Source organism: Poecilia mexicana, unplaced genomic scaffold, assembly GCF_051168715.1.
Source record: "Poecilia mexicana isolate PSO_F unplaced genomic scaffold, ASM5116871v1 scaffold_12, whole genome shotgun sequence".
Classification (NCBI taxonomy): domain Eukaryota; kingdom Metazoa; phylum Chordata; class Actinopteri; order Cyprinodontiformes; family Poeciliidae; genus Poecilia; species Poecilia mexicana.
In genome coordinates this window covers 12,429,447-12,451,233 of record NW_028263381.1, presented here as the reverse complement: position 1 = coordinate 12,451,233, position 21,787 = coordinate 12,429,447, and the positions used below count along the sequence as shown (strand labels likewise).

The window sequence follows — 21,787 nt, the reverse complement described above, 5'->3', positions numbered from 1 at the left end:
CTCCCTAATATATTTAGATTTTTTTTGCCATACATTTTAACTAACTCCGCAAAGTGACTTTTACATATAGGTTTCAGCTTGGTGAGTGTTTTGATCAGTCACAAAGGATTAACGGCTATTAAACTCTGGATGAATAGTCACATGAATTATGTCCAATTTTTAGTTTATTGAGTCTGCTGAATAATGATGCTAATGACATCAATGCTTCCCTATAAATGGCAATACTCATTTGCAATAAACCTTATGGACTGTTTACAGGACCAAGAGGGTTCCATGATATTTTCTTCTCATTTGACAGGACAAAAAAAGACTAATCTTTTTTAATATACCTCTAATATTTTTGACAAACTATCCATTCATCTATCCATCCATTGTCTGTACACCCTTGTCCCTAGTGGGGTCGGGAGGGGTTTCTTGACAAACTAATGAATTATAACACATTTTCAGGTCTTGCAATCCAAAGAATAAAAACAACAAAAAGTAAATGGAGAACTAAGGAATCTGAAATTTCCCCCTTTTGTCCTCTGTCTCTCACTTTCCTCTAATCATACAAAAAATTATGTTCACTATGATGAAAATTTCTAGGTGTGAAGGAAGGAATATTAGATATTTTCAATAAATAATGTAATAAATGAAAACTGTGGATGCTATTTTTGACAAATGTGTTACATATTTATAATATGTCAACTTTGTTGGTGCTACTCTTCAGTTAACTTGCAACAAAACAATTCAGCATTTAATATTACTTGTTTTTCCTCCATGAAAAATCAATACACTCAAGCTCTTCAAGGAAGGTCAGTATTTAGATCAACTTTATAATGTGCATCAAGACTACAAATACAACTGAAATGTCACAATGTTTTTTTTTTTTTCTTGTGTTTCATTAAAAAAATTACATGCAGGGAATTTCTGTGTGTGTGTGTGTGTGTCAGTCTCTCATTTGAAGTCAATGTACTTAAAGTATTTTTTATATTAAAATAGTAACTGAATAAAACAAATGAGCAGTAATTAACTGATCAGGAATTCTCTGAGAATGAGTCACTGAGCTGTTTTCGATCACTCATAAAGAAGGAATCCCTTCATGACGATTCATTCATTATTTAAAAAGTTTTCAACACCTCATACCAGTGACGTGATGCGCCCAGTCCCGTCATGTGCTCTTATGATCTGTCAGGTGACGAGAATGGGATCATTTGAAACAGTGAAACCAGTCAGCGCCCTCTACTGACTTCACACTGTATTACAGCTTCAGAAAAGGGTTTTCAGTTGAACTGAAGACAAAAAATTATTTTAAATATTTTCTTTTCACTTGAAATAATATTTTAAAATAAACAAAAGTAAAAAGCTTTGATCTTTTAATTTTGGTATTGTTAAATAAAAGCATATTTTAGAACCTAAAATAAAATCTTACTTAGGTTTTTGTCTAATTTTAAACAGCATGTGTAATCAATAATTAATTTAAATCAGTTAAGCTATGCAAATTATTAGCTATCTTTATTTCTGAGATAAATTAAACAATTGTTTTTGCATCTAGTTGTTAGAGATTTGAAATTGGGCACAGAAATAATCACGTGTGTAAAAAGAGAAGCATGAAAGTTAATCTAACAGAGTTTATTGTTTGTGTTTATTGTGGATGTTTTACATTTAGTCATGCATCCTTTCTTCCACACAGTGGACAAAAGCCCTTAACCATCCCCTGAGGGGAAACACTTCCCTGTCTTTGCTGGTTTTAACACGTACACAAGAGTTTATTCATGTTGGTCAAACAATGGTTCTCTTGTCCTCAACTCTTTTTTCACCTGCTTTGAGCTTGGATGTATTCAAACATCCTTTTTTTATTGTCTTATTCCAATCTGGGAATGATAAACATTGTTGATCATTTTTAGATGTTAAATCTTTAACTTGTTTTAGAGATCAAACTTTTTTTTCCTAACAGCTGACAGAACAGTGGTTTGGGGTGTTTAAGTTACCTTTCATTTTTAAGATTCCTTGAAGCTTTCCATGGACCAGAGTGTTGCTCAACTATTTCCAAACCAGCAGTCTCCGAGGAGTGGCTGTATCACTGATCCCCGCGCATTACATGATGAAACCAAGTATCTATTACACCCATCCTCCTTGAAAAAAATACAATAAAATGACAAGATGTTCTCTTATTGTATCTACTGCCCAGGAGAAACAAACAGAGCATTTTTTATCAAGCACGGATAGCAGAAATCTACAGTCACTGTCCTTGAGCAAAACAATGCACACGGCAGGAAAGGGAATTTTATGGCCAATCCAGAGCTATTTTTGCTTCCCTTTTTTCTTCTTCTTCCATGTAACGTTTTTGAGGTTGAGATACGAATTTCAAATAGTCCCAAATATCAAGACAAAGTAAACAGAGTTGAAAATAAATCTACTTTCCATGTTTATGCATTTCTTACTGCATGCCAGCATATCTAATTATTAAAGTAAAGAGGATTTCTGTGAGTTTGTCATAGAGTGGCTTGCAAAGTTATTCACACCGTTTTAACTTTTTCACAATTTGCCAAGATACAAACACGAATTTTAATGTATTTTATGGAATCTAATGTGATAAATTCTTAACATAAATGGTGCATAACCACGGAAAAAAAATAAAACATTATTTTCAAATTGTTTTGAAAAATAAAAAACTTGGGAAGTTTAGTAAGCATTTGTACTCACTCAGCCTCCTTTACTCTGATTACCCTAAATAAAATCCAATGTGACCAACTGCCTTCAAAACATAACTTTTAACCACTCCAACAGGTTAATCTTAACATAAATTCAGCTATTTTTGAAGGTATTAGAGGTTGGAATTATCTATATTATATTTATGAGCTAAACACCATCATGAAGATCAAGGTTTCAAACCAAACAAGTCAGGGATAAAGCAATGAAGGAGTTTAAAATCAGGTAAATGTAGGCAATGAAACAACACACCAAGCTTTCAGCATCTCATGGAGCAATCCATTATAAAACAGAGACTGTGTGGGGCAATGGTACATCCACCAAAACATGGCCATCCACCTTAAGACACTGCAAGGTGAACATAAAGAAGCAGCCAAGAAGAGAGAAATACAACAAACGTGGAAAAAGTTTATCTGCTCTAATGAGACCATAAGTTAAGGCACCTCACCTCCATCCTCTGTGAAACATGGTGATGGCAGCATTATGCCGTGTGGATACATTGCTTTAGTGGGGATGTTGACAAGAGTTGTTAGAAAGATTGATGGAGCCCCTGAAGTTCAGTCGCCTGATGTATAAGGCTGGTATAAACAAAGATTACTTTTATCGACTTTTCCTTTGCACAGCTTGTGTTGTTTTACCACTGAAAATCCCATTAGAAGCACTCTTAAGTTAGTGATTAACCTCAGAAGATGTAAAACAGTAAGCAAAAAAGCTCAAGATGCTATTATCACAAGGATTTTGAACTGGTTACACAAGAATGGCTAAACATAATTTCCACTTTAGTGGATGTAAAAAAAAAAATCCTTGTTGTAAAGTCCACTGCTTAACAGAGATATCAAACCATGAAGATGTACTAAAGAGTTTGTTCTTTGACTGTAAAACATTGATATGCGTTTCTGAAACTCTAAAGGCGGTTACAGCTGACGCCCAAGAAAAAAAAGAAAGAAAGAAAAAAAACAGGTGGGACAGAAAGATTTGCTGTCAGCTCTGACCTCTCAAGTCCGTGTCACTTCCGTGTTCCGCTCACCTGTTACACCTGAGTCACAGCCGCTGGTCCGCATAGGTGCGACTTTTACAGCTCTGCCGGTGCGCACCTGTTCTCCTATTGTGCCATGACTGAGGGATTTACCGAATGTGACTTAACATGCTCGTCTCCTACTACATCTGTAGAGACCTTAAATGCCGTGAAATGCCTGAAAATTGATCCCGAGCAGCCAATTTTCTCTGTGCTGACCGGCGGTATGAAGGAGCAGCAGCAGAAGCAGGAGGAGGCGGACAATGCCGTGTCCCATAGGAGCACCTGCGGCGGTAGCGGCGGGGCAGCTACCTCACCGACGTCCGCCGCCTCTGACACCGAGTCCGGCATCTTCTCCGTGGAAAGCGAAGTCTGCGCGGAGCACGACTCCGAGCTGGACTGGTTCTGCGCCACCGAGCAGAAACTCATCTGTTCCCGCTGCGCCAACGCGGGCCCCTGCCGGGAACACAGCGTGGCCCCGCTGGCCCGAAGAGTCGGCGTGGTCAGGGTAAGACTTCCCAATCAAATTTCAACTAGTCTCCAACAGCTGCTTTTATTTTATTTATTTTTTTTCCGGCGAAACTATATGTTACTTTCATTTTAGTCAAGAAACCCATTATTTTCACAGCGATTCGAATAAGTAATTTGCATTCCAAAGTTTAAAACTTTTATCACATTCTGATAGTACCACTGATAAAATATGGAAACTACATTAAGTGTATTTTCCAAGTCAATATTTACCTAAATTCTCTCCTGGGTGTGTACAACCTTTCTTTTGCCGACGTGTCTGGTATTTTAGAAGACAGGATTTTCTTGTTGTCCTACCAGTTGGCCTGGTTCAGCATTGTCACCCAAAGGCCCAAACACTGAGCAATCAATCATATGTGTGTGTGGATTTGTTTGTTCTTCTCCAGAACCAGCTGGTGGATGTGTGTGAAAACATCCAGCTGCAGGCCCTGGGCATAGAGAAGTTCATCCAGCAAACACTGACGGCCAAAGAGCAAAAGCTGCAGGTGAGGAATGCTGCTGGTCCTGCAGGGAAACCTGGAGCTGATACTACAAGTGGAGCCTGTTCTGCTAGAAATTAAAAAGCAGGTGTTTCCTAAAAGTGCTTTTTCCTTTAGTCACTTGATCTATACAGACATGTACTGGGATCCAAGGGCCTCTCAAAGGGTTGGAAACCATTTTAATCACCTAATTTACAATAATTCTATAGTTTTGTACTGATTAAAAACAGTTTAGTGCGATGTTTTAAAGGGCTGGCGGGACTTTGTGTACTTTTTTAAGCTTTATATCATGTCGTAATGTTTTCCCCTCATCCAAAACATACCTGGAGTGTTGCTTTGATTATTTCATGCATGGTTGAGGACTCCTTGAATCTCCCACAGCAGCTACTCAGAATTTTTACACAAAGCTTCTCCTTGGAGTTGTAGTCCCAAGTCGAGCTTCCACCACACAGTATCCCTCCCCCACGTCTTTCCCGCAGAGCTCCCCTAGACTAGTGGCAGCAGCAATTAGCAAACACCTCATTAAACTGCGAGTTTAATCAGCTCTTCATACGAACTACTTCTCACTTCAGCGCTCCTAAGAACTGTTGTGATGATGTGCTAATGGCGGAGTGTCGGAAAGAGTAGGAGCTTCTTAAAGAGACAGAGGCCAGTTTCAAGATGATAAATTGTGAAGTCATTTTTTTTCCAAGTTATGTTTGATATATACATTTATATAACAACTAAAGGTAACATTTTTACTTGACTGTGCATGTCGGGAAAATACACAACATCACCCGTTTAAGAAATTTCTTAATTTAGCATTCACTCCAAATATCTTATTTCAAAGGTAACATAGTTGCATCTTTAGTCTTAACATTAGGGTTTATTCGTAGTATGGGTTTATTTGTAACACAATATCAGTGTGCGTTATTTAAGTGACATGCATTCAGACTCTGTGTGCCTGTAATATTTGGTGAAACCTGTTGCTTACTGCAACATAATAGTGTGAAACAGACAGTAAAGGGGTCAAGTCATTAAGAAAATGCAACTACAGTCATTTAGTCCAAAAAAGGCTTTTCCATAAAACCTTGTTGGAATGAAAATTATAATTTGTTTGATGTTTGGTGATTGTTTTTAAATTATTGTGGAACCCTGCTTTATATCTTTTCCAACAGTAAGTGTTCGTAGCTGTTTATATTCACACAATCCTAAAGATGTTGCATTAATTAATACATTGATACAGTTACGTGCACAACTCCTGGACTTTTTAACATTTTGTCATGTTACAACTTTATAACCTTTCTTTAAACCTCTCATCTTTTCTCTCTGGCATTACCGTAGATAAAGGTGCAAAATACAAATGCATTCCTTTCTTTTCTGGATTTTAGCTGATGTTTCTTTCAACTTTGTGCACTACTTTGTGTTGGTCTATAACATAAAATCCAAACTCAACTGATGGAAGTTTATGGTTGAAATGTGGCAAAATGCTGAAAAAGCCAAAGAGATATAAATACTCGTGCAGCATAGTAGTAGTTATTTTGGTGACCTGGTCATAACCTTCCAATAAAACCAATGTGACCCCCTTGTACTTATTAACCTGCAAGCACATAATGAGACTTCGCATTAGAGGGAGCCCCTCGTCATGCTTGTGCAGTCTTATAGGTGACCAGTTTGCAAACAAAAAAAAAACCAGATTATTTTACAACGTTAGTGAAGACTCAGACCTGTGAATTCAGATGTTTTAGTTTGTTTCCACCATCACCTCCTTCTTCTGATTGCCTATGAGCAAATTGTTTGACTTAAATGTGGCCATAGGTTTTCTTTTAAAGAATATCACAATGTGGAGATTTCAGAAAATTCCCATGTTTATTCAGTGAGTGATTAAAGGTGTTGTGTTTCTCTTCAAGGACAAGTCTATGACCGTCCGTCAGTTTGTGTTCGTACCTATCAGGGTTAAAAGAGACACTATAATTTTTGTAGTGAAAGAAGCAGAAGTTAATGATATAACCACTAATTACAGAGAAACATGAGAGGTAGTGCAGCAAGTTCCCTTTTGAATATTCTCTTAATAAAAGTTGGAAAATTTGTTTAAGATATGTCAACAATAAAAAGGCCAAATATCTACAAACCTAGATAAAAAAAAAACCTGTCCAATTTAACAAAACCTGACATATTAATTAGTGATGCATTACTTAATCAGTAGGTGATGCATTCTTTATGCTAACTAATTGGGTCAGAACAGATGTTTCCCTCTAATTTTTTTTTATATAAAACATATTTGATTTTCTTTGATCTGGAAATTGTCTAAATCTTAGTTAATTAGTCATTTCTTTAGCACGGCAGCCTGACTGGCAAGCATCTGTCTTGGAAAATGAGACGATATCTCTCAGACGGCATTAATGTAATAGACATATCATTATATTATTACAAAATAATTCTTACGGATTTCTTTGTACGCAAAGATTACTTTTGATCCTTCACATTATTACAAGGGTGTGCATACTTAGGCAACCAGATGATTGCAACGTTTTTGTGTATTTAAACTTTCTTGCTTCAATAGATTTATTTTTCAATTGCATCACACAGTGTAATCATCACATTAAATTCAGTTACCAAGACAGCATATTAACAAATGAGTTTGAATGAATTGCAGTTCTTGGAAAGAAAATAAAGCACTATGTAGTGATGTACTGCATTTCATCTGTCATAGCATTAATCTCCTAATAAGAGTGTTTATTGTGTCTAGAACCATAAAACCTTATTTGCAGTCAAGTTTATTTAATCGTATTCTCACTGTGTTGCAAGTTAGAGAGGTGTTGTCATCTTGCAGCTTCAAGCTGACTTGCTATACAGTGTAAAAATAAATGGATTATATATAATACGTATCAAATACATTGCAAAAAGTCCATGGTGTGTGAATACTTTAGCAATGCACTTTGAAAAATGTATCCAAACCAGAAGGAATTTTAATGCTGTCAGAAGGAAAAATAACTGATCCTGAAATCTCCGGATCCGCCTCCCACACCTTCTGCCGTGTCTTCACCCAGGCGTCGGCGAGCAGGGCGAGGGAGCAGGTGCTCGCGCAGGTCGCCGCCGCCCGCGAGGCCCTGGAGGAGGAGGAGCAGCGGCTCCTGGAGCAGGTGCAGAGGGAGGAGGAGCGGGTGGAGCAGTGCCTCCTCACCCAGAGAGCTCACTGGAACCACGCTCTGACGAGTCTGACGCAAACACGCACCCGCTTGGTGCACACGCTGACGCACGCCGGCGACGCACAGCTGGTGGTGAGAGGCTAGGGGTGTTTACACATGACGGCGTTATGATGGTGATGGGAAAGTCTTAGGTTCATAAATAACTGCAGGCTGATAAGAGTCATAAACTTCTGAGAGTAATCACCTTCTTCCTGGCTCTTTTTTTCAGACCAGTATCCAAGAAATTGCTGAAAGGTACTACTTTATTCATATGACTAATATTTGTTTTTACTGACGAGATACTGGAGGTTTTGCTTCACTTCTGATGCTTCTGTGCGTTTGTGTTAGGGTGGAGGAAGCTGAAGGGGTCGGGAAGCCCTGTGACACTGACCAGCTCAACTTGAACCCAGCCTGTATCGACAGTAAGCTGCTGAGGGGCCTCTGGACAACTGCTCTGCTGCTGGGGCCCAACGGTTTGTACATTTATTTACATCCTGGAGATTAAGCAGGAACATGCATGACGACTGTACGCTCTGACTGTTGTAAAATACATTATTCTGTTCAAATTTATTAGCCGCCACTTGTGAACAGAGTAAACAGTACTATATATAGTAAATTCACATAGTAAAGGTAAATATTCTAATACCTAAAATATATTTGAATGTCAGGAAGGACTCAAGATTTAGTCCTAAATTCAGCCAAAACATGTTTTTAATTAATAGTTCAAGATGGCTAAATGTACCTGTTTTGTTTTTTGTGTCATTTTTTCTGTAGAAACTTAAATTTAGAAAGTAGCATAAAACTCCATTACTGATCAAAATATTAAAAATGACAAAAATATAGTAATCATCGTCTTTTAAAATATCAAGCTACTAACATACTGTTTCTCATTTTGCCACAAATGTTAAAATGTCTAAACTTAAGGACAATTTGTGAAGCATTAAGTGCTGTTACATCCTAGTATTTGTACCAATTACAATGTTCATCCAGTTTTTGTGTTGTGTGTGTGTAATAAGATGAAGGTATAAAATTTGCCGTGTGCTACTGTATAAAGACAGAGTAGGTTAGTTTTTACTGTGACATTACCATGTTGGGTTTTTTTCTCTTTTTTTCACTTTGGGCTGAACGTTCAGTTCTCTATACAAAGCCTATGAGTGCTCTTTGACCGTCATGTAATTAAAACCTCAATTAAACTCAGAATACATTAGAGGTGAGTGAATCTTCATTCCCTCTTCAATGCAGACAGAGTGTCTGCGTAGGGTATCATGAGATAAGGTGATGTTATCATTTGGGTTTTGCTATGAGTTGCATTTGCTTAAAATCTATAAAAGTGTTATCTACTATATGTGAGGTATATTCGTTGCATCTCTAAGTTTTAAACCTCAATATTATTTCCAAATGTCCAAATAGTTCAAGGCAGCTTGACGTAGGTGGATGTTACGTGTGTGAGGATCTCTAATACATAGAGAAGCGATGACAGAACATTATTTCTTCTATATAGTAGACTATTTCCATTGTCATTTAATGGCAAGGTGAATTAACAAAAGTTCACATATATACATACTCATAATCTGAACATAATTCATATCTTGCGAACTAGTTTGGCTTTATGTTTAGAAACAGCCCGGATTCTGACCCATCTGTTCCTTTCAACACAGCTTATGGATCACCTCTGCTAAAGTTTGATGAGCGCACAGTCAGCCCACTCCTCTCCCTCTCAGAAGACCTACGCACTTTGACCTTCCTCCAAAAGAAGCCCCGCCAGTCTCCCCCGTACGACCCGGCTCGCTTCGACTCCTGGCCCAATGCTTTGGGATCTCTGTCCATGTCCTCCGGCACCCACAGCTGGGTGGTGGACGTCGGCAAGAGCGGCGCCTTTAAGGTCGGGGTCTGCTACGCTTCTCTAGAGCGCAAAGGTTCTGGGAACGAGGCGCGGCTAGGCTACAACAGTGAGTCGTGGGTGCTGTGCCGGTATGATGGCGACTATTCCTACTGCCACGCTGGGAAGAAGGTTCCCCTGCAGGTGGTGACGAGGCCCCAGCGGATCGGCCTGCTGCTGGACTGGCTGAGCCAGACGCTGCTGTTCTACGAGCCGGACTCTGGCGCCGTGCTGTACTCTGTCACTCAGCCCTTCAATTCTCCGCTGCTTCCGGCGTTTGCTGTGACTGACCGCAGCATCACCATCCTGCACTGAAAGACCACATGAGCATACCAAGGTTTAAAAGCAGAAGGGAGAGACATTTCTGTATCATAGACATATGATGTGCAGGTGAACAGGAGCTCTGTGCAATAATGAAAACTTCCAGCTGCATCAGTTTTCTATTTATTCAATTTTTGTTTTTCTAATTTCTTTTGTATTGTTTTTAATAATTTCTTAGGCTTACTATTTTTATATGTTGATTTTATTATATTGTTGTACTGTTGTAGTTATCCATTATGTAATTATTTTGACTGAAGATTATTGGGTTTTTTTTAATAGAAAGATTGTCTTTGTAGTAAGAAAACTGAATAGATTTTTATTCTGTATTATGCAGCGCTTTTAAACGTTTTCAACAATAACACTGGTTGATCCAGACTTTTAAAATCACAGAGCTTGAACACTTGACTACTAATTTAAGCCAGTTTACCTTATGATTAGTAAAGTGATTGTTGCTGTTTCATTTTTGTGTGTTTTAGTTTCTTCTTCTGTTTTTCGCACTGAAGTATTTCATAAAGGAGATGTTTTTTCTGTTTTCAGATGCAGCTTACTTGATCACATTAGCAGTGTGTGCTGCATAACAGCAACTTTTTCCTGCTCTAAAGGTTTATATGTCCCCTGCGAGTCATAAACACCTGACCTGCATGAATGCAAGAAAAGCCAAATTTTGTAGCAAATTTCCTGATGTTACTATTAGAAATACATAAAATGTAGTTCAGTTCACTTTATTTTGGTCAATTATCATTTATTGTGATGATAGCCCAACACAAAGTAATGCATACTGTAATTGAGAAATGAAAGACTAATAATGCGGGGGGTTTATTTGTTTTGTTTTTTTATTTTTTTAGGAAATAAAAAACTAAAACATGTGGCTTTGCATTTGTATTAGCCCCCTTTACACCGATACCCCTAAAAAGTTTAAACCAAACAACATTTGCTAAAAGAAAACCACTTGTTCGCTGAAAGCTATGCAAGCAACAAAGCAAATTGTTGAGAAGGTATTCTGGTCAAAAGAGACCAAAACTTCAAAATAACCTAGATAACTCATAATCACCACAATAAAACATGCTAGTGAAAGAATCATGCTGTGGGAAAGCTTTTCTTTAAAAGGATACAACAACACATCTCAGAGTTGTTGGGAAGAGGAATGAAGCTAACACAGGTCAACCTGGGGGAAGAAATACGTTCAGAGGCTGCAAAAGACTCAAGACGAGTAGTGGAGGTTTACTTTCCAGCAGGATGATGATTCGAAGCATGCAGCCAAATGGTTTGGTGAGAATAACGTTCACGCGTTCCAGTGGTCCGATCAAAGCTCAGATGTGCATCCAATTGAGAATCAGTGGCACGACTTGAAAATTGAGGTTTGCAGATTATCTCCATACCATCCTTGTGAAGTGAAAACCATATCTATTCTTTATCAGTATGATTTCATTCCTTTCATTCAGTCCAATTTTCCATGATTCAGCAAAGTTAGTGTGCATAGATAAATGCATTGCAATTTAAATGGAAAAGTTATGTAACTATCAACATATTTTAAAAAAAAACATGATTTGGTCAACTGTATTAAAGAGATGCTGTGGAAGTTTAGAAAAATCAAAAGTATAGGTAAACGCCTGTTATAAACTCTAAAACAGATTTTTTTTGCAGTCAAATTAAATATATTAGTGATCACAAACTGATTTAAAGATAACTGATACAAGATTTTTAACATCTAGGAATTATAGATGAGTCAAGTCAAGTTTATTTGCATAGCACATTTCAGCAAAAAGGCAGTTCAAGGTGATTTACTCCACTAAAACATGATACAGGTATTGAAATAAAGCAATATATATATATATATATATATATATATATATATATATATATATATATATATATATATATATATATATATATATATATATATATATATATATATATATATATATATATATATATATATATAAAAACGTCTTGATTCAATAAAAGAAACAAAAAACAGCAAAGAAACATTTACTACTTTACAGAATTTATTTTCAGCTTCAGTAATATGTTATAAATTGCTGGACGTACAGATGGAAAACTTTAACTCATTAAATGTCTATTTTTGTAGTTTTCCTGTGCTAGAAAACTATAAAAACAGACAGAAACACTTAAAAATGTCTGGAAAAGTAAGAACATTTGGACATGGATAATTTATAAGAAACCTGTTATTTAAATTGAATGTATAAGAACAAGGCCAGAATAAAAAATATCTTCAAAGTTGAGATGATTGTTGTTTGTAGCTTTTAAAAAATAATACAAAAAGCTAAGATATCTAATAATAAGTGAGATAGGAATAGTTTCGAAAATGCATGTTTGCTATTTATTTGACTGATCTACCTCCCTTATGCACGCTTTTTCAACAAACCGCCAGGGGGCAGCAAAGTCTAATCAGGCCTCCATGAGCGTCCGTTCAATTTTGCTCCTCATTCAAAGGTTCCTAGTTGAGCTTCCAGGACCACAGACAGCTACAAAAACTTCAACACTGAGTAAAAACCAGTGAGCCTCACACGATGTTATGGAAAAACAGAAGAAATTTTTTTATGGAAACAAGATATATCTTGCTATTTTATTTCAGCCATGACTTCTAAGCCATGATTTATATGAAAGGATCAAACTGATAAATGTGAAGTGTCCTTCATCACTGATAAGAGATGAAGGACATGTGAGAAGGACACAGTCACACAATATAAAGAGAAAAAGAAGATCATGTATCCAAAACATGACTTTATTGTCTGAACATTTCGACTTTATATCCATATTGTCTAAAATGACATGTACATGAAGCATTTTAAAACAGGAACAGTGTTTAAAACATTACTGTTAGTTTATTTTATTGAACAGGGATCATATACAGAAGCATTACTCTCAAAGGAAAATGTATTACCAGATTTTAGCTCTCAGAGCTAATTTCTATCTTCACTTAGTCACACAAAAACACACAAAGAACACTGTAAAAAAAAAGAAAAACAATATATACTGCAGGTGCATTCATGAGATAATATGTTGCCTAATAAAAGTTCAAGTTGAAAAAAAAAGGAACTATCAAAACATTAAAAATAAATGTTCTGCAACCATATATTACTATAACCCAGCATCAATACAGAATGCAAACCTTCACATACACCAACTTGGACCCTCTAAAGAACATTTTCGTCACAAGATTCAAGTTATATTTGTGTATATTTTATTTCTAGTATTATTCTACACGCTCAGTCCTTCATATGATTCACTGAGGTCAGCCTGAGCTATTCACAGGGAGTGTTAGGAGGAACCAAAAACAGACATCAGACTGCTTCCTGGAGACACAATCTTTTTCCATAACAGTAAAACCTGAAGCCTCGTGTCAGGCTTGGTTGGTACCATGCTGGTCCAAACAAGGAGCGGATATCCGAGTGTTCCTGGTGGAAGCTGTTCTTTGTGATGACACCTTGTGTCCTGGTAGACATCTTGACTCTAAAGGGGATTTTTAGTAGGAACCACGGGTAACCATATAAGGAGGGCAGACTAAAATATGCTTAGAGGTCAAAAAGTCAAACATGGGAAACTGTGTTTGTGTTGAGTGTACACTTACAAAGAGGAGCTGTGATCATAGTTCTTTGGGATTTTTTTCTATGTTCTGCTTAGATTTCTGCAAAACAGTGCACAGATCTGTGTTCTTAAAGTTTCCCCTGCTTGAAATGGAACAGCAAAGAATATGCACATATACTTTAAAATATGATGTTGTAAAAAACATTTCTTATGGTAATATAATTTTCAGAAGATTGGGGTCGATGTCTGGCAGAAAAATCTGCCCCATTTTAGTCTTAAGATATCTTTTAAGAATCTCTGCTTATTTATTCTCTTATTCTTTCGCCAGGTGTATAAAGTACAACATATGAAGAACATCCTCATGTTATGTTTCCACCTTCTGACCTTAACTCTTGTCCTGGTGGTTTTGGGGTAATGTGAACTTCTATTTCTCCTCAAATAGTGTGCATTATGGGAATAAAAGACTTACATTTTTACATTTAAAACTTTACAATCTACCAAAAATACACATTAGAAACCAAGTTTTTAGTGTCACATGTATTTCTTTTATTCCATCATCTCAACTCTAAAAATAATTGCGTTATTAACCAATACACAGTTACTGTATTCTTAGTGTCATCACCAATTCTGGATAATCTGTCATTGCTTTCCATAAAATGCAAAACAGATGTTTTCAAAAGGAGATTCTCTACACACAAGGAAACATAGAACATCTAATTAGACGCCTCTTTCCAGTGTCGCCCGAGGTAACACTAATTAGGACTTAACCAGTTAATATTAATTAGTACTGATATCTAATAGGATTGGGTTATCTTGTTGGCCGTTTATGTTTTTGTACTCAATACTTATTCCAAAAATTGTAAAGAAATTTGAGTTGATTTCTGTGTATGAGAAGATTTTATATAATTTGCCTCACTTGAAATATTTTCCCAGAGGAAAAAAAAGTTGACTAGTCCCAAAACCTATTTTATCCAGGAGATATAAAACATTCTAAATATTTAAAGCATTGACAGCAGTTAGGTTAAAACATGAAACCACACATGGTTTGTGTTTTGCTTTGTTTTTCCACGGCTATTTACATTTCACATAAAATCATAATTTAGTTAAAAACTAAGACTATTACAACAATAACTGTTGGACTATTTGTGCTCTGTGTTCATTTTTAAAGGTTACACACAATCTTTAATATTTCAATCGTTTCTACAAGCTAACTTCTCTGTAATCATATACTTACTGTTGGACAGTGACAAACGCTATTTTCCGTGGAAATTAAAAACCGATGGAGGGAAAGACCAGCTGTATAACGGTATCATTTCTACAGAACTTCTGACTAAATTAATCACAGACTTCCTGGACTTTCATTTCCTGGAAATGTGGTTTTACTGCATTTGATTATTATTAGGTATGTGCTATTATTAGTCAGAACAAAAAGCAGATAATGAAACTCCTGTTCACCACTTTATTTCATGTTGATGGCATTCTTGCTAAAAGTGGTTTATGTGATAAGAAGGTCTAAAGGTTAAACGGATGCAGCTGCACCAACGCTACTTAACCAACTCGGTTAAAAAGGGGTTTAATCAGAAGCACTTAAGACTCTGCTGAGAGATGATATCAGGTTCTAGTAAATAAGATTGTGGATAATAATGTGAAAATTATATTTGCTAATACAACCGTCTATTTTTTAGGATCTGAAGTGTATTTTTGGTATTTCCTGCTCCAAACGAATCACAAGCTGGCTGCTGAAGTTCTTGAAGGATGAAGTCGCAATGAGAAGGAAATGGAAACTTAAACATGCCATGTGTTGAAAACTGAGTCAATGAGCCAGTCTTTCCCAGAATCAAAGTTCCCCCATGTCCTCTGTAGATAATTACATCAAATAAGACAAAAAATCCTCAAATATTTCTGGTTTGGCTGCTGATCAGTTTATGAAGAAGTTCCTGTTATATTTGTGTCTTTGCATCAGGTCCTCCTCTTGTTTGAGGCACTGAGTGTGAGTGGAGGCAGCTCGATGTTCAGCTCCCGCCTGAGGTCCTCCAGGCTCTGCTCCCATCGCCTCTCGTAAAAGATGCTGAGGACGCAGCGGGCCCGCCTGCCGTTCTGCAGGGCCCAGGGGCCCAACGATGTGAAGAGTGACTGCAAACGACTAAGAGAGGAAGCCAGGAGAGTACAGTTAAAAGCCGTTACCACAACCTTTTTATTTCAAGTAAATCAACAAATCCAAATGGGCAGAGACAGGAAATGACAGTGAATGAATGAGGAAATGTTTAACGATTAACAGACAAGAAAGACGGTTTATAGTTGAACATCATGTTCCCATATCGTCGCTGTGGTAACAACAACAAACAATGGTGGCTATTCTATGAATAATGCCCTGGAGAAACCCATCTTTCTGCCACGCCTCAGTCTAAACCAATCAAAAACCAGGAAGTCATCTAAAGCACTCCTATATTTTAGTGGTTATGTATTACAGGCTGTTTTCATGTGTTTAGGTCTTCCAGAATTAATTCAAGACTAATTATCTTAGCTTTTGTTGAAAAATGGTTGATTGATCGATTACTGGTCACAAAAGCTTTGAAAGTATTTGCATAATCCTTGAGCGTCTTCATGAAATTAACAGTCTGCACAGTTCAGACATCAAACAGAAAATCTTGAAAATCAATGTAACCTCTGCAGCTTTGCCAAAGTCAAAAGGGCAAAGATTTCAGCCCTGCAAAATAAAACTCACTTAGAAATAGATGCAAATGTTATGTGACGCTTTGAAAAATGGCAACATATTATTTCTGACGAATATCAACTAGAGGAAATGTGTTATCATTTATGAAATGTTACCATTTTGTGTCTACTTTAATATTTTTAAAATAAAGAGGAGGGAAAAAAATGCTTGCCTGAAAAGGATGGATACATTTTCTTCTATTTCATGGTGACATTTTTGGGAAATTATGTAATATTGTGAAACATTGATAGATACTTTATTATTTTCAGCCAGAGTTATTAAGAGCCGATCTGAAAGGTACAAAGGGCCGCAGGATACAGCTCTAGACGTTTAAAACGGAAACAGACTTGGTGGTTCTACAAGTTAACGACAGATCGACTTTAATTCTAAATTAAAAACAAATAAAAAAAATATATATTTTATTTTTGTTTCCTTTCCAAATATGTGCTCCATTTTTTTCCAATACATGCACTCAAAATAAAACCCATTGGAATTTGCGATTGCAACACGATGAATGTGGAAAAAGTTCAAGGATCTTCATTACTTTTAAGGGACATTAACTTGTCCTCATCAACCCAAAACTTCATCTTTTTCTGGGAACATTCAAGTGCATCAGCACAAGCAGCGCTGGTTTGAAACGAAAAATAAATTTACATACAACAATTCATATTTGCTTCAAACAGAGCGAGCTCCAATCAGACATATTGTGCGTAAGCACCTTGCATTCAGCCGAAGTGGCCCCAGCACGGCTCCCAGGGCGCACATGGGAAGCCCCGTCTGAGCGGCTTCGAACCATTTCACCGCCACCTCACCTGAAACCAGGACCAGGAGAAATGTGCAAATTACCAACAGGAAGGGGAGAGATCACAAGGCAGTCAGTCAAGGGTGAAGATTTCGCGAAGTCTATTTTGGTTTTGAGTGTTTACAGAGAACTGGAACTGTTGCTCTTTTCATTTTTACGTGCAGCTTGACTCACCCAGCATGTTAGTGGGCATGCCCAGTAAGGTGTGCAGCAGGTCATGGACCTCTCTGTATCTCAGCATGATGTAAGCTAGCTCCTCGTTGTCCACAAACTTCACCTCCGCTCTGGAGTCAGGTGTCACTTTCTGTCGCCAAGTTGCAAAAAAAAAAAAAAAGAAAAAGAGAGACAGCTCATCCATCAGAAACAAGAGATAAGTGGCAACAGGATGAGTCAGGTGAAGTCTGGATTTGGATTTGTTGAGCATAAGCAAAGACGTACATTCTCCTCCAGAAATCTGAGATACTCTCGCCCAAACGACCCAACCGGTAGGGAAGCCATCTTTTCCAGATCGAGCGTAGACAGACGGATTCTTGGCCTTTCTCTGCAGAGTCAATTTATAGCAAAGAAAAGACTAAATCAAAATGAATCCATGCAGTGGAAGAATGCTGGTCATTTCACCCCTTCGCCAGACTTTTTCTCTGTTGTTGTGGCAAGGTTTGATCTTTTCTCTACCCTTTTTTTAAAGTTATCTTCTTCTAAATATTTTTCTTCTACTGAAAACACATCAAATTAATGGATGCGATTACAACAGGTAACAATTTAAAGCAATTTTCTAAAATCCAGAGATTATTTTCTGCAAAAATATGTGGCTAACTGACTAAAAGAAATGATTTTCTACCATCTACTACATTTCTACTAGTTTACGTGAGGCTGAGTGGAGTAGGAGTGATATATGGCCATCAAAACAACAAAATGCAGTGAAAGAATGCTACTTATTTGAAAATTTCTATTCAAAATGTTATTTATAGCTTATCAAAATACCTAACTACCAGAAGAAATATAATAATAACCAATGATTAAGTGCCTGGTTAAGAAACAGAAGGAAGAAATGGATGGAAAATATGACCTTGAGCCAAAAATGCAAGAATATGTTTGGCAAAAGGGCAAACTGACCAAAACAATAACATTTAATCTAAACCAGGGCGACTCACGTCAGGATCGTGTAACCCTCGGGGTCATTTTTCATCCGCTCCCTTAGATTTATAAGCGCTAAATGTCCTGTTGTCTCTCCCAGCACAGCAACCATGTCTGTGAAGCCAGCACAGGGATCCAGGGCATCAGTAACACTACACAGAGTTTTTACAGCCTAATTAGACTCAACATCACAAATTTTAGACAGAATATAAAAGAATGTTTATAGGTATAATGTCTACACCCGCAGAGCAGCTCACTGGTTGCAAATACAGCTCTGTTTTGTTCCTCTGCGCCTTTTAGGGAGTTTTTTGTTACATTTGAGAAGCTGCCTCTGAGTCTACCAAAGCATGACGTAATCTGAGTTATGTCAGTATTGGTTTACATTGTGATTATTCAAACATGTGGCGTTTCTATCACAAGGAAACAGCAAGGTTCAGACACAGAGTAGATGCTGGAAGTCAGGGTCTTTACAGAAATCTGTGGGACAAACCTGATGCTAACTTTCAGCTGACAGGTGTCTCCTCAGCTGTGAGCGTTTTTCCATTTTAAGCTACTGAAAACGAGAAGCTGCATGCCATTTCAGCAAAGCTGTTTCATTTGTGACTGAGAAAATTAGGATGTGAAATTTATCTGCCAAATACCCAGTCTTGCTGAAACAAAGAATAACTGATGTTAAAGACACTAAGCTGTGGCAATAAATCACAGTGAAAATACTGCATTACAGTATATACTATAGAAGAATACATGCAAGACCTGGAACATCTTAAAGCTTAACCTTAAGGTAATGTTTCCATCTAGAAAATTTAAATATGCCCTTTTTTAAGGTTTTATTGTTTTTGACAGTTTTGCAAACTGTGCTAAGAAAGAAGCCTGAAGCAACAACAATAAGGCTAATGTGGAGGAAAGATGAGTTTTAAAACAACTGACCAAATCACACAGAAGCAATAGTATTTTATTAATGAATTCTAAAACGCCAAAACAAGGATGGACAATAAAATATTTGTTTTCACAGAGTCAGCAAAAGTATGGAAACTGCTTGAAGTTTTCTTCAGGTGGATTTGTACCGTGTCTGTAGGGGTCCTGCAGAGCCGCCACTCCTGATCCGACGGCCAGCAGTGCTTTCTGGAAGGAGTTGGTCTGGATGTGTCCAGGGTACAGCCCATCGTAGCTGTAGGTAAGCTCAGCACCACTCGTGAACAGTCGGTGGACGAGCAGAGCTGAGCCAGAGGTGGAACAGTGTTAAGACGCAGGAAGCTAAATATTTCTACTGCAACATGTCAAATGAATGATGACTTTTAACAAATGACCAGCCTGTTTGGCCTTTTTGATGCTAATTTTAGTTTTTACATGGTTTTTCTTTCCCCCACAGTGCATGGTCTATTTTACTGTAGGTCAAGATGCTAGACACTAAAATGTTCCACTTGCAGCAGTCACACTTCATTTTTGCAGGAAATGCAACATTTTTCTAGTTTATTTACCTTTTCTCTTAAAATAAATTTATCTAGACTCATGCATCTGACAGAAGTCAATAATTAGGTAATGAAATAAAGTAGTGTGAAAACTACATGACAAATTCATATTACACATTACAGCCAAGTAGAGCTTGGATGCATTTAAAATGTGTCCTTTATTTAACGCAAAGTTCACCTGAAATTCAAAATCTCATTTACAAACTTGCCAAAATGACAGCAAATCAAATTAGTGCAAAAATAAAAATACAACATTTTAAACACATTTAAAATATTAAATGTCACTAATCTACAAGCAACAGTAAAATAAATGCAATTACATATTCAACAGTATGATCCAAATCCAAGCACTTCTGTTGCATAAAATGTATACTGTATTGACAATAGCATTTTAATAAAGTAAACATTTCTATTGAGTAAATGAAAAAAAAATCTATAATTATTTAACTATGTAAATTAGAGGCATAAATAAACAATTAATTAAAACTTTAAATCACAAGTTATACCTAATTAGTTTTGTATTTATCCCATTGTTACATAGCAAGTGTTTAACTTGAAATAATTAACTACGACAATGTTATGTCTACTGTTAGACATTAATTAATTCAACTCTTAAATATGTTTTTGCATCCAAACAGTTCACTGTAATTGCAATACTACAAGTATAATTCATTATACGTTTAATGAAATGTAACCATTTTATGATAAATGTAAGTTATTTGATACGTTTATCAACATTTAATTAATACCATAGCTCTCCATTGAACTACTGAACCGGATGCTAAAACTCCAGCGTCTTGTACCGTTCTGTTTTGACTGCTAGAAGTAAGCAGCTAGGCTAACACGCAGCTAAACAGGCAAGCAAAAAATAATTTAATAACCTACTCGTTGCTTAAAATGCTTTTGTAATTGCTTTTGTAGAGAGCAGCGGTGTAAATTCGTACCTTTGAACCCTTTAGATGTTAAATAACTTTGCGTTTGATTGAGCCGTATGAAGGGATTTGACAAGCGCTGCCACATTGTTATCCAAACGTATTGCGCATGCGTCGATGATGCTGCGTCATTAGGGTTGGATTTTCTCGACCTGCCAGCTCCTCTTGTCGGTGTCCATTAGTCGATGCTTAAAATGAGTTGTGTATTACTAAAATTAATCAAACAATGAGTACTATGACATCTTCACACTAAATAAACTCATAATAAACAAAAGATACATCTTTGAAGACGAAATTTCTTTGAAATAATGGCATGAAAATGTCAGGTGTTGGGGATTGCTCATGCATGTTTCTCTTTGGGTAGTAACTCACCTTCATGATGACGGTGCAGTCTGGACTAAGAAGTATCACTGCATAAAATGCATGTACTCCATATAAATGATGCATCCACATAACTTTACTGGAGCCAGTGGTGTGTGTGTGTGTGTGTGTATATATATATATATATATATATATAATGAATAAAAATGTCATGTCATCTACTTATTTTCTTTAATCAAATATGTGAATCTATATTAAATTTATAACATTTTGATGTATTTATTGTGCAATTACATGAGACAGTAATGTTTAATGCCAGAAGTGAGACTAATTACGTTAGCTCAGCTAAATATCCTTAAGCAACCTTTTAGTAAACTGTTGATTTTACTTTTATTTCAGTATATTAATTTAAAGTATTGCTACTCTTATTTGAGTAAAATTTCAAATATCTCTAAACACCAATTTCAGTCAATGAAGAAGAAGCTTGTTTTAGCCACAAAAAGCACCAGACACAAACGTACACTTTTGTTAGACTTCTTGTTTATACATTAACTCTGTTGTCTTTTTCCATTTAATGAGAAAAACTTGGTGTTTCTTCTGAATTATTTTGTATTTATTTGTGTTAATTATTTTATTTAAATTACTTAAATTTACATAAAACGTTATTTGTCTTATGATATAATTTTCAAACATGAAACCAGATAAATTGTGTACCCCTGTTATTAAATACTCTTTTTATTCTTTCTTGGATTGTTAATTTCTTTACCTTTACTAGAGTTAAGTGCTA

The 21,787-nt window shown here is 36.6% G+C and overlaps 2 protein-coding genes across 2 annotated transcripts; one reads left to right on the top strand and one right to left on the bottom strand.

Annotated features, from left to right (window-relative positions):
- Positions 1–3,723: 3,723 nt before the first annotated feature.
- Positions 3,724–10,946, top strand: bspry (B-box and SPRY domain containing). Its single transcript, XM_014986390.2, has 6 exons — positions 3,724–4,214; positions 4,621–4,719; positions 7,743–7,973; positions 8,110–8,135; positions 8,229–8,353; positions 9,539–10,946. The coding sequence occupies exons 1-6, from the start codon at positions 3,804–3,806 to the stop codon at positions 10,072–10,074; spliced, it is 1,428 nt and encodes a 475-aa protein (XP_014841876.1). The 5' UTR covers positions 3,724–3,803; the 3' UTR covers positions 10,075–10,946.
- Positions 10,947–14,151: 3,205 nt separating this feature from the next.
- On the bottom strand, positions 14,152–21,109 carry coq4 (coenzyme Q4 homolog (S. cerevisiae)). The gene is made up of 7 exons (XM_014986392.2): positions 20,692–21,109; positions 19,343–19,495; positions 18,296–18,392; positions 17,583–17,685; positions 17,319–17,448; positions 17,061–17,154; positions 14,152–15,772 (listed from the first exon to the last, which is right to left on the bottom strand). The coding sequence occupies exons 1-7, from the start codon at positions 20,765–20,767 to the stop codon at positions 15,589–15,591; spliced, it is 837 nt and encodes a 278-aa protein (XP_014841878.2). The 5' UTR covers positions 20,768–21,109; the 3' UTR covers positions 14,152–15,588.
- Between the last annotated feature and the right edge of the window lie 678 nt (positions 21,110–21,787).